Below are 13154 nucleotides of genomic sequence, written 5' to 3'. Positions count from 1 at the left end.
TCCTTCCTGCCCTGCAAGGCTGTAATTTTGAGCAGCCCAAATCTTCCATTGTTTTTATTCAACTGATGGTGTAAATATCCCCTGGGGAGTTGGAAGGGCTGGATGGGACACAGAGAAGCCCTAAAGTTTACACCTTGCCCCCTCTATCAGGAAACATTTCTGCCGTCCCCACACCACCCATTGATGAACCAAGACCCACCTTCACCTTCTTCCACTGTGTAGTGAATGCACAGCCAGGTAGAAGTGTGCTGGGTAGCAAAACACGCCTTAAAAAGCATCAACCTTACCCTGCACCACTTTTTAAAAGTTGGGTAGAGCAATTGGTCCTGAGAAGCTGGCTCTGCTGCTGAAAAGCTTGCTGGTAGGTTTTAGGGGAAGGGGGCTCTGGAAATCCCTGAGGAAGATGGTCTAAGAATGGTATGCTGGAAGCATGCCACCTTTGTTGAATTGCAACAGCTTACAGTCTCGACCACGGAGGTGGAGCTGCTGCAGGGTGGTGGTCAGCCACAGCTGATGGCCACAAGCTTCATGAAGCCTTGTGTCTGTTGAATTTCATTGACTCCATTGGGGCAAGTCAGCAGGGATATTTCTGGATGATGGGAGTTACAGTCTTAGGTCCCAAACCATGGTACAGAAATGAACAACTGTGTTGTTCATCTACGGGGAGATTGAGAGAATTCTGCTGGTAGACCAGCGATGGAGGTTTGATGTGGCGAAGAAGTCCCGTCTCTGCAGGGAGGGATGGTAAGAGGATGTCACAGGAGATGTCACTTGGAGCTGTTAACCCAGGAATGTTGAGATGAAAACACTGGTGTCCAGATTGAGGGTAGCATGCCACCAGCGATCAGGAAAATACAGAACCTGGAAGGAAGGAGAGAGTGAATCCAGATGCAATGGCTTTGTAGCTGCAAAGGGCAAGAGATCTTTGCCACCTTCTTCTTTTGCATCAGGCTAATCCTCACTCACTTCAGCAAAGGATCGTTACCCTGCCGTGGTGCTGGAGCTTGAGCACCTCAATGATGCCATGAGCTAAACCGTGAAGGGCCACCCAAGACGGGAAGGTCATGACAGAGAGGTCAGACTCAATGCGATCCCTGGGGAAGGTAATGGCAACCCACCCCAGTATTCTTGCCGTGAAAATTAAATGGATCAGTACAACCAGAGATATGTCGGTATACCATCGGAAGATGAGACCCCCAGGTCGGAAGATGGTCAAAATGCTACTGGGGAGGAACAGAGGATGAGCTCAACTAGCCCCAGACGTGATGACGCAGCTAGCTCAAAGCCAAAAGGACGGCTAGCAGCCGATGGTGCTGGTGGTGAACGGCGAATCCGATGTTCTAAGGATCAACACACCATTGGAACCTGGAATGTAAGATCTATGAGCCAGGGCCAATTGGATGTGGTTATTGGTGAGATGTCAAGATTAAAGGTAGACATTTTGGGCGTCAGTGAACTGAAATGGACTGGAATGGACCACTTCACATCAAATGACCACCAGATCTACTACTGTGGACAAGAGGACCACAAAAGAAATGGAGTAGCCTTCATAATTAATAGTAAAGTGGCTAAAGTAGTGCTTGGATACAATCCAAAAAACAATAGAATGATCTCAATTCGAATTCAGGGCAAGCCATCTAACATCACAGTGATCCAAATATATGCCCCAACCACAGAAGCTGAAGAAGCTGAAGTAGTGCAGTTCTATGAGGATCTGCAGCACCTACTGGACAACACGCCTGAAAGAGATGTTATTTTCATCACGGGAGACTGGAATGCTAAGGTGGGCAGTCAAATGACACCTGGAATTACAGGTAAGCATGGCCTGGGAGAACAAAACGAAGCAGGACATAGGCTGATAGAGTTTTGCCAAGACAACTCACTCTGCATAACAAACACTCTCTTCCAACAACCTAAGAGACGGCTTTATACATGGACTTCACCAGATGGACAACACCGAAATCAGATTGACTACATCCTTTGCAGCCAAAGGTGGCGGTCATCTATACAGTCGGTAAAAACAAGACCTGGAGCTGACTGTAGTTCTGATCACGAACTTCTTATTGCACAATTTAGGATCAGACTAAAGAGATCAGGGAAGACCCACAGATCAGCTAGATATGAGCTCACTAATATTCCTAAGGAATATGCAGTGGAGGTGAAGAATAGATTTAAGGGACTGGACTTAGTAGATAGGGTCCTGGAAGAACTCTGGACAGAAGTTCGCAACATTGTTCAGGAGGCGGCAACAAAATACATCCCAAAGAAAGAGAAAACCAAGAAGGCAAAGTGGCTGTCTGCTGAGACACTAGAAGTAGCCCAGGAAAGAAGGAAAGCAAAAGGCAACAGTGATAGGGGGAGATATGCCCAATTAAATGCAAAATTCCAGAGGTTACCCAGAAGAGATAAGGAATTATTTTTAAACAAGCAATGCACGGAAGTGGAAGAAGACAATAGAATAGGAAGGACAAGAGACCTCTTCCAGAAAATTAGAAACATTGGAGATAAATTCCAGGCAAAAATGGGCATGATCAAAAACAAAGATGGCAAGGACCTAACAGAAGAAGAAGAGATCAAGAAAAGGTGGCAAGAATATACGGAAGACCTGTATAGGAAGGATAACAATATCAGGGATAGCTTTGACGTGGTCAGTGAGCTAGAGCCAGACATCCTGAAGAGTGAGGTTGAGTGGGCCTTAAGAAGCATTGCTAATAACAAGGCAGCAGGAGACGACGGCATCCCAGCTGAACTGTTCAAAATCTTGCGAGATGATGCTGTCAAGGTAATGCATGCTATATGCCAGCAAACTTGGAAAACACAGGAATGGCCATCAGATTGGAAAAAATCAACTTACATCCCCATACCAAAAAAGGAAAATACTAAAGAATGTTCAAACTATCGAACAGTGGCACTCATTTCACATGCCAGTAAGGTAATGCTCAAGGTCCTGCAAGGTAGACTTCAGCAATTCATGGAGCGAGAATTGCCAGATGCACAAGCTGGGTTTAGAAAAGGCAGAGGAACTAGGGACCAAATTGCCAATATCCACTGGATAATGGAAAAGGCCAGGGAGTTTCAGAAAAACATCTATTTCTGTTTTATTGACTATTCTAAAGCCTTTGACTGTGTGGACCATAACAAATTGTGGCAAGTTCTTAGCGGTATGGGGATGCCAAGTCATCTTGTCTGCCTCCTGAAGAGTCTGTATAACGACCAAGTAGCAACAGTAAGAACAGACCACAGAACAACGGACTGGTTTAAGATTGGGAAAGGAGTACGGCAGGGCTGTATACTCTCACCCTACCTATTCAACTTGTACGCAGAACACATCATGCGACATGCTGGGCTTGAGGAATCCAAGGCTGGAGTTAAAATTGCTGGAAGAAACATTAACAATCTCAGATATGCAGATGATACCACTTTGATGGCTGAAAGCGAAGAGGAACTGAGGAGCCTTATGATGAAGGTGAAAGAAGAAAGTGCAAAAGCTGGTTTGCAGCTAAACCTCAAAAAAACCAAGATTATGGCAACCAGCTTGATTGATAACTGGCAAATAAATAGAGGGAGAAAATGTAGAAGCAGTGAAAGACTTTGTATTCCTAGGTGCAAAGATTACTGCAGATGCTGACTGCAGTCAGGAAATCAGAAGACGCTTAATCCTGGGGAGAAGAGCAATGACAAATCTCGATAAAATAGTGAAGAGCAGAGACATCACACTGACAACAAAGGCCCGCATAGTTAAAGCAATGGTGTTCCCTGTAGTAACATATGGCTGCGAGAGCTGGACCATAAGGAAGGCTGAGCGAAGGAAGATCGATGCTTTTGAACTGTGGTGTTGGAGGAAAATTCTGAGAGTGCCTTGGACTGCAAGAAGATCAAACCAGTCCATCCTCCAGGAAATAAAGCCAGACTGCTCACTTGAGGGAATGATATTAAAGGCAAAACTGAAATACTTTGGCCACACAATGAGAAGACAGGACACCCAGAGAAGATGCTGATGCTAGGAAGAGTGGAGGGCAAAAGGAAGAGGGGCCGACCAAGGGCAAGGTGGATGGATGATATTCTAGAGGTGACGGACTCGTCCCTGGGGGAGCTGGGGGTGTCGACGACCGACAGGAAGCTCTGGCGTGGGCTGGTCCATGAAGTCACGAAGAGTCGGAAGCGACTGAATGAATAAACAACAACAATCCTCACTCAAGAGCCAGTCTGGTGTAGTGGTTAAGGCACCGGGCTAGAAACTGGGAGACCGTGAGTTCTAGTCCTGCCTTGGGCACAAAGCCAGCTCGGTGACCTTGGGCCAGTCCCTCCCTCTCAGCCCTAGGAAGGAGGCAATGGCAAACCACTTCTGAAAATCTTGCCAAGAAAACTGCAGGGACTTGTCCAGGCAGTCTCCGAGAATTGGACACGATTGAATGGATTTTTAAAAAAATCCCCACTCATGGGGACAAGACTGGCCGTGCCTGCTGGGCTCACATCTCATTCTAAGCCAGTGTTTCTCAAACTTGGCAACTTCAAGGCACATGGACTTCAACTCCCAGAATTCCCCAGCCAGCATGCAGATTATGTCTTAAAGTTGCCAAGTTTGAGAAACACTGTTCTAAGCCAGTAGTGCACAACTAGAGACCGTGCCTTTGAACGCTTGGAATATAATCCCGAAGACCTGCTAAATCATCATTTTCACTGTACAAAAAGGGAAAGCTTTTCCCTACAGGACTGGAGAATCCTCTTCAACACATTTAATTTGAACTGTGTGCTGACGTCACTGAAGCGGAAACTTTGTTTGTGCCTAAGGTGGCTGTGCTATGTTTGATAAACCATGGTCGGACCAATGGAGGCTTGGCGGGGTATGTGAACTCCGCCTGGAAGCCCGATATGTACATGGGGGCAAAGGGAAGCGTGTGCTTGCATGCAGTCCTGCAGCAACCTGCCTCTCCTGGACGGATGGTGCATTCCACCGGCTTCTCCCACGGTGGCAAGAAAGGGTACATATCCAGGAACCAGGACAGCGTTGTCTTATTCGGGTGGAACTCTGGTGTTTTCTCTGGAGGATACAGGAACCAGCGCTGGGGACAGAGACATCAAGCTGTAAGGAACAAGCCTGCCCTTCTTCACCACTGCATGATATTTCAGTAGGTCTCCCATCTCAACGAGGCACTCCTGTTAATAAAACCCTTGAAATATCCATGGGACAAGTCACAGGAGGATCACCGCCCCCACCATCATCTTCCTCCCAAGTTGCTCAGAAATCTCAATCTATCCTCTCCCTGCCCCCCAATTTTTAAGTCATTTTGGCACTTAGTATAGTATGGGATATCCATAGAGGGGAATTCCACCGACCACATTTAAAACAAGCCAGGGTTTAGCTCAGGGTACGTAGGAAATCTCAGATGTCTTCTGCTTTGCACAACTTTGCAGCGTGAGGAGCATTCAGTTGAGAGGAGAACATAATCTGTGTACCCACCTTCATTCACACGTAAGGCAAGACTTATAAAATCATGATTTCTTGAACAGGTGACGCACTGTTGTCCAGCTGTGGGCTCTGCCCTCTCTTATCTGACCGTTCTCTAGCCAGCGTCTCTTGGCTCAGTCTCCCAAGTCTTTCCCACCTACCATTACATGCATATTTTATGGGTGGTGATGGTGGGTTGGCATGCAGCTTGCATGTTGCCAACTCCAAACTTAGCATAAGGGGTGACTTAACCGAGTCCATATTCAATCACCTCAGGCAGCTATGTCACAATGAGTAACTTGGTGGAATGGTGATATCCAGACAGGAAACCAAAACCGTGAGTACTAATTTATTTATATTTATATTTATTTATATTTATATTTCAAATTTCATCACCACCCATCTCGCATGAAGTGGTAATACCACCTTTATTGTAAGGTTACAGTAACAGAATCTTGCAAGTCTGAAAGGGCTTCTCCCCTCCCTTGCCTTCACTTTCCAGAGAAGAGGGGGTCCCTTCTGTGATGCTTCCTCCAACCCCATTCCTTCTGTGGGCTGAGATTTCTCTGATCAGACTGTAGTAGCTGCGGCTCTTCTTCCTGTCTCCCAAGGTTATTCTCACAGGCCATTACAGGTGGGAACCCAGCTGGTAGGGCAATGCCTTGGTGGTGCACTCACCTTCCTCCCAAAGATGACCTCTGAAAAGCCAGGGCCATGCCAATGAAATGGCACTCCCGAACCAGAGCCTGAGAGTGATTGGAACAGAGAGAAAAAGGAGGAGAAATTAAGTCCAGGATCAGCAACCACACTGTTCTTTATCGCAGTGACCTGGAACACAGCCCAGAAGCCTCAAGTAGGATAGAAGGATGCTTGAGAAAGCAAAGCTCTCTGATCCCACAATGGGCATTCTGTACGAATGGCCTTGGGTGCAGACTGGTTCCTGGGCAAAACCCAAAGGTCTACCTTTGGCCTTGACCTCTAGAATTTGCTTCTCTCTAGGAACCTACTCAGATCCAGTATTTCAGAACCTGCTGGACAGAGCCATCCCATTGGCATAATGAACCTGTGAAATTGCCCCATGATGTACAGTACGCTGACATGGGTGGCTTTAAAAAGGGACTGAATTCACGGAAGGCGGATTCTCTTGAGGACTCTTGGCCTTGAGGACTCAATGTTTCCTTTGGACTGGAGACATTCTGCCTCTAAAGAACAGTTGCAAGGGAACAATGGCAAAAGTGGAGGATAGGTCTCCATCTCTAGCTGGCATTTGATTGGCCCTGGACAAAGATGGACCTTGTAATGTGGAAAGACCTTGGGAAACTGGGCCAAGAGGCGCTGCCTAGGGAATGGTCAGATAAGAGACAGCTTAGCCCGCAGCTGGATAGTGGGTGGGGCAAGAGGCTCAGAAGGGACCCTCCATAGTTTCTTGGGCTGTAAAGTAGAAGGTGGGATAATTGTACTTTCAGACTTGCAAGAGTCTGTTAATGTAGCCTTACAATAAAGTAGAATTAGCTCATCTGATCATGTTTCCAGTCTGGTCTACCTGGTAAGGCTGACATCGATCTTGCAAGTCTGAAAATACAATTCTCCTCCATCTCCTTTACAGCCCAAGAAATTAGGGAGGGTTTCTTTTGAGTCTCTTGTTACATCCAGTATCCAGCTGCAGGCTATGCTGTCACTTATCTGACCATTCCCCAGGCAGTCTCTTGGCCCAGTCTACCAAGGTCTTTTCCATAGACCATTACAGGCCTTAACTGATCCAGCAGAGCTGTTTTTATTTTTCTGGCAGAGAATCCATAGGAGACGTTTAGTGGTGGTCTTGTACCTTTGGAATTCCCTCAACCAAAGAGAAATACATGGTCCACCACAGCACATGAAGCTGTGAAACTAATGCTGTTGCCAAGTGCAAACCCTTTCCTGCTAGAGAAGATACTGAAACTGCCCATCTCCTGAAGATATGAGCTACTTACCCCCAATCCCAAAACTGTATGCTCCCTTAGTGCCTGGAATCTGGAAAGGTGGTGGGTTATATTTCTGGAAGAGGGAGCCCCATTCAGTGAAATTATTGTCTCCGAAGAAGTAGAGAGTTTCTGCAGGAAGGAAGGAAAAAGAGAAGTACTTTTTCCCAGAAGATCCCTTGCTTTTCTTGAGTGCTGCAGGCCAAAACCAGGGACTAAACTGGCCTGGCTAATCATTTTGTGATCTCCTCTCCTTCTGAGTGGTTATCCATGGTGTCCCAATTATATCTATTTATTTATTGGATTCCACCTTTCCTCCAGGTGCAAAAGGTGGGGTACATAACATTCCTTCTTTCTTCCAATTTTCCCCCCACAACAAGCATCCCACGAAGCGGAAGATTTCTTAGGATGAAAACTGTGATTGCCACGTTCTTCCAGTGATTAACTAAGTGGAGGGTGGAACCATTCAAGTCTCTGAATGAGAAGCCAACAGACTAAGCATCCATTGTAGTCTATGGGCATCTGCCCTCCTGCTCAATTGCATTTTCAGCTCTAAGAAGAGAGCAACAGGCATCCCTTTGCACCTGGGACACCCAGCACCCTCTCGTCTCAGTACAGGTAGTCCTTGCTTAATAACCATTCATTTAGTGACGGTTTGGACTTATGACAGTGCTGAAAAAAAAACAACCAACTTGCAACTGGTCCTCACACTTACAACCATTGCAGCATCTCCCCAGTTACGTGATCACGATTTGGGCCCTTGGCAACCAGTTCTTATTTATGACCATTGCAGCATCTCGTGGTCATGGATTGCCATTTTTGACCTTCCCAGCCAGCTTCTGGCAAGTTAAATCAGTGGGGAACTACAGGATTTGCTTAACGACCACGTGGTTTGCTTAACACCTGTGTTGATTCACTTAACAACATCTGCAAAAAAAGTTGTAAAAGTGGGCCGGATTTGCTTAATGACCACTTCACTTAGCAGCTGAAATTCCGGTCCCAACTGTCGTCATTAAGAGAGGACTACCTGTATCTTTAAGGAAGAAGAATCCGGGAGAGAAGAGAGTTTGCAAGGGAAACAGTCCATCTGTAATGGGCTGAGAATAACTTTGAGGAAGAGAACTAGCTGCAGCCAAAACAGCAGTCAGGTAAGAGAAATCTGAGTCCGGGGCAGAAATGTAATTTGAGAAAGCGTCTCAGACATGACCCTCCCTAGTTCTCGTGAAGGTAAAGGGAGGGAGGGGGAAAATGCATTCAAACTTGCAAGATTCTGTTACTATAATTCGATAATAACAGTAGTTTTAGTATTCATAACTTCGGTGTTCAGGTCTGGTCTACCTCGAAGGGCTGACGACAGATTCTGGTCTGTGGGATCCAGTCTGAGTTTGGCTCTTGCAGGCAAGGTTGCCATGGTTCAAGGGAGTACTGAGAACCAACAATGCCAGGCGTGGTAAGTCCTACTCACCACTTCCTAGTGAAGCCAGATCTTGCGGTCCTAGCAACTGATCCACATAATCTTGGAAGGGTAGGTCCACTGCAGGCAAGAAACAGAGCCAGTAAGAATTCAGGGCATCTTCTGCAAATGCTGAGCAATCTTTTGACCCAGCGTTCTGAGCAGCTCTCAGCAGGACACGGGCCGTTTTTCAACGAGGGTCTGCGGAATTGCACCTTTGTGTCTCAGCTCACTCTCGCCTCAGCTTGGGGCACAGCTGGGGAAGAAGGACCTCCCCGTGTCTTTCCCATCCTCACCTTTGTGGTAAGAGTAGGTGTTGGCGGTACTGAGACGAACCAGGTGTTCTCCAAACTTGGCCAGCAGCTGGTCTTTGGTGCATTGGGCCTGGAATTCCTGCGGGCACAGCAGGCAATCAGGATGGAGAGACCCCTCCAATTTCACAGCCCTCCCCCCAGACTTTGTCCTGACTACAAAAGAAGATTGCATTGGCCAGAGTCCATGTGCAATACAAGTAGGAGGCAGATCATCCCTGGGGATCACAATCCTGCAAAGCGTGGGAAGATCCCGCCCCTTTGTGGGCCAACTGGGAGCTTCGAGCTTCACAGAGGTCTTGTCATGACCCCGTTGCAAGGCACAAAGAGCCTCACAACGTGGATCATGATCATTAAGAAAGAGAGGAAGCAGATAATCAAATCAACGCTTAAACCAAGCACCCAAAGCACCCACACCCATGGACTCATATGCAGATGAATAGAAGGACTTCAGATAAGCAGCGATAACCCGCACCTGGTGCCCTGGAGGACACACCTGAACCAAGAGGACAAGGACAGCAACCGGGAAAACACCCACACAGCCATCAAGAAACCCATTAAGGGGAATGGGGACAATGGAGGGTGGAGAAGCACGGGACCCCGCAAGAGGGGTATAAACAGGACACCTCACCACCGCACTCCCATTCCCATTTTTCTCTCTTGTCAGTACCGTTTCAATAAACCGGAAATCCTTAATCCCTATTAAGTGAGTCCGTGTCTTATTCGGAATGAGGCTGGCCCTGACAGGTCTCTACTGAGCCATCATCCCAGCCTCTCCATATTTACCGGCCTGCAGATATTGCTGGACTTGAAGGGGCCTCAAAAATACAACTGCCCATAGAGATTAGGATGGCACTGGTTCTTCCTTCCAACATTTCGCCCAAATCTATACTGCAGGGACACTCACGGTATTGTCGGTTAATCCTTGGAGAATTACCGGCCGAGAGAAGGCGTACCTGGAAAAAGGAGGAGGAGGAAAGAGAAGGAGATCGTTGTGATGGTATTCTGGATTATAGAACGACAATACAGGTAGTCCTTGCTTAATGACCATTCATTTAGTGATGGTTTGGACTCACAACAGTGCTCAAAAAACAACTTGCGACCAGTCCTCACACTTATGACCATCCCACAGCCACGTGATCACCATTTTCCACTTTTCCAGCCAGCTTCCGGCAAGCAAAATCAATTGGGAACCACGTGGTTCATTTTACAACCACATGGTTCACTTAACAACCATTGCAAAAAAGGTGGTAAAATCGGGTCATATTCACTTAATGACCACATTGCTTAGTGACTGAAATTCTGGTCCCAATTGGGTTTGTTAAGCAAGGACTACCTGTAAGACAAAGGCTGTGAAGGCTTTTCAGGGTGAGGAAGGCAGGAAGAATGTTTCTGCCCACACTGATCTGCCCCATCTATCTGTCCCACTGCTGTGCTCTTCAACAGAGGTCCTCCTGGTTGGGCTGCATCATGTGGACAATCACTTAGCACCCACCAAGAAGCAGACCTTTCGGTCATGGCACCCACTTTGCAGAATACGCCCCTCCTTCATTGTGCGGCAACCTTATTTCAACCATATTGCATGCTGAAAACCCCCTTTTTGAAAAAAATTCAGCATGCCTTTGCCCTTGAAATCCCTTGACTGTGCTGTTCAACAACCCTGATTTCAAGGCTTGAATATATTTTAATCTTTTCATTGTTCGTTTGCATTTCCAGTTGTATGAGAGGGGAAGTCAAACAGGGAGAGAAATGATCTTGCCTTTGTAGTGCCCATTCCCATCACATCTTATAATAAATCATTGGCTTCGAAAATTCTTTCAAAGGCAAGAGAAGCCCACAGAAGTTTGAAGTCTTGCACTAATTTAAGGATCAGGTAGCCAGGAAGCGTTGTCTTCCATTGTAACTCCTCTGTCCAGCAGTCTGCAGCCTCCTGGGCTTTCCACATTTCCATTAAACCCCAAGGAGAAATTCATCTCCTGGGGCATTTTTCAGTAGAGCTGTTCCTGCCTGTGGCAAGGAGAGTCCTAACCATGAGGGATGGCTAGAGCATTTCTCCCACGCTTGGAGAAGTTTGAAGAGATTGTCCACCCAATTTCTCTTCCCAGACTGTGTAATGGGCAGAAGGAATAACCTTGAGGAACAGGAGTAAGAGCTGCAAGCAAGACAAGAGTCAGATAAGAGAAACCTGAATCCGGGCCAGAACTGTAACCCGAGGAAGCGTCTTAGGCAAGACCCTCCCTAATTCCCACAAAGTTAAAGGAAGGGAAGGGGAAAGCGCCTTCAGACTTGCAAGTTTCTGTTACTATAATCTTATACTGTAATAAAAATAATATTGGCCTGCATGACTTTGGTTTCCAAGTCTGGTCTACCACGAAGAGCTGATGGAAAGGCAGGGGAGAATTTCAAATGGCCTTTGCATCTGACTCTTATTTTAAGGTTCCAGAGTTCCCAGTGATGGAGGATATGACCAGGAGCCCAGAAACAGTTGAAATAACTCAAGAGCTAAATAAACAGGAGATTGTTCATGTCTAGCAAAAGATGGAGCTGTCTAAACATACCACTTTCCATCTCGTCTTTCCTTCTTGCAAAAGTTTACCTGGAATCTGTGCATGCTGCCCCCTCATGGTGGCAAACATTGGCAAGCTGGGTCATCACTGGCCATCACTTACTGTTGAATAAACTGGGCGAAAGTTAGGGTGGCATCTCTTCTCTCCACTGTACAGCTCCCGTCTTCTGACCACGCAGCGTGCCTGCTCGTCAGCCTACAGGGACAAGAGGTGGAAAGGCTGATGTTGCATCAGAGTGATACGACAATTTTTTTTTTAATGTGGGTTTCATAAATAGGAAAAGGCTTACTATCTAGGCTTTGTTCACAGCACATGATGCAGCCAGTTAACTGTACGGCTTCAGGATACAAAGACAAGGAAAAACTCCAATACTGGAACTGCCTTGCGCGTAGAAATCTAGCATCCTATTTGGAAATGCAAACCCTTTGATCGTCACAAGTACCTTTCTGTGAACAGGGCCACATATTAATCATCGCCCTTAAAGCTCTACTGTGTGTGTGTGTGTGTGTGTGTACGTACACACACACACACACACACACACACAGCTTTAAGGGCAGTGATTTTCAGTAGTGGGGAATGATACAGAGAATTTCTTTGTGGAATCTGTCAGCAAAGCCAAAAATCTGTGTGTAAAAAATTCCCCAGAAAACACCACTACATGGGGAGGAGGTTTTTTTGCACAATGGGAGGAACTTATCAAATACATCTCAGACAGACAGGAATTCTGGGTAAGAATTGGCTTTAGCGAGTATTTAAAGGGCCTGTTATGCTGAGGTACCATAATTTATGTTGTGTTAGGTCAGTGTTTTTCAAACTTGGCCGCTTCAAGATGTGTGGACTTCGATTCCCAGAATTCCCTAGCTAGCATACTGGCTGGGGAATTCTGGGAGTTGAAGTCCACACATCTTAAAGTGGCCCAGTTTGAAAAACAGTTTTGGAGGAACCCACACACCTTTCCTGTTTCTTTCTTGCTGGATTCCTACTCACCAGCCTCCGTCTGTTTCTAGCAGCGCGAAGCCCCCCGGGAACCAGAAGAACATTGACAAGGGCAGGAAGAGAAGGACTTGGTGCTTGGCCCCCATCGGTCGCAAGATCCTACAAAGCAGTCCTTCCACTGGGTGTTCTCAGCAAAACAGCCTGGTACCTTTAGAGAGGGAGAGGTTCAGAAGAGGGTCCGGCACAGAAGACCAATTCTTTTGAAGAAAGGTAAAGAAAGGAGGAATATTAGAGGAAGCAGAAGACCAGGGATGAGCATTAGGAAACCTTCTGTTTCCTGCATTTACATGCGCCTGAATTTTATCACGTGACTGCAGGGACGCTGCAACCGTCATTAAGTGGGAGGACTGGTCGTAAGTCACTTTTTCCAGCGCTGTTGTAACTTCGAATGGTCACTAAACAAATGGTCGTAAATCAAGG

At 46.6% G+C, this 13154-nt stretch overlaps 1 protein-coding gene across 1 annotated transcript; it reads right to left on the bottom strand.

Moving 5' to 3' along the window:
- Positions 1 to 693: 693 nt before the first annotated feature.
- On the bottom strand, positions 694 to 12951 carry JMJD8 (jumonji domain containing 8). The gene is made up of 9 exons (XM_063314932.1): positions 12726 to 12951; positions 11841 to 11933; positions 10079 to 10127; positions 9157 to 9253; positions 8873 to 8941; positions 7420 to 7539; positions 6128 to 6195; positions 4925 to 5063; positions 694 to 861 (listed from the first exon to the last, which is right to left on the bottom strand). Exons 1-9 carry the CDS (start codon positions 12818 to 12820, stop codon positions 845 to 847), a joined length of 747 nt encoding a protein of 248 aa, XP_063171002.1. The 5' UTR covers positions 12821 to 12951; the 3' UTR covers positions 694 to 844.
- Between the last annotated feature and the right edge of the window lie 203 nt (positions 12952 to 13154).

Source organism: Candoia aspera, chromosome 14 (assembly GCF_035149785.1).
Source record: "Candoia aspera isolate rCanAsp1 chromosome 14, rCanAsp1.hap2, whole genome shotgun sequence".
NCBI lineage: Eukaryota > Metazoa > Chordata > Lepidosauria > Squamata > Boidae > Candoia > Candoia aspera.
The sequence above is the reverse complement of the archived record's forward strand: the minus strand, read 5'-3'. Positions and strand labels throughout refer to the sequence as shown.

Excerpts from the sequence above, each read along its gene's own strand:
- JMJD8 (XM_063314932.1), bottom strand. The coding sequence starts at position 12,820 with ATGGGGGCCAAGCACCAAGTCCTTCTCTTCCTGCCCTTGTCAATGTTC. Across the intron at positions 6,196-7,419 it reads ATACAGTTTTGGGATTGGGG|GCTCTGGTTCGGGAGTGCCA; the intron begins GTAAGTAGCTCA and ends AATCACTCTCAG. Across the intron at positions 5,064-6,127 it reads AGGTCATCTTTGGGAGGAAG|CGCTGGTTCCTGTATCCTCC; the intron begins GTGAGTGCACCA and ends CTCTGTCCCCAG.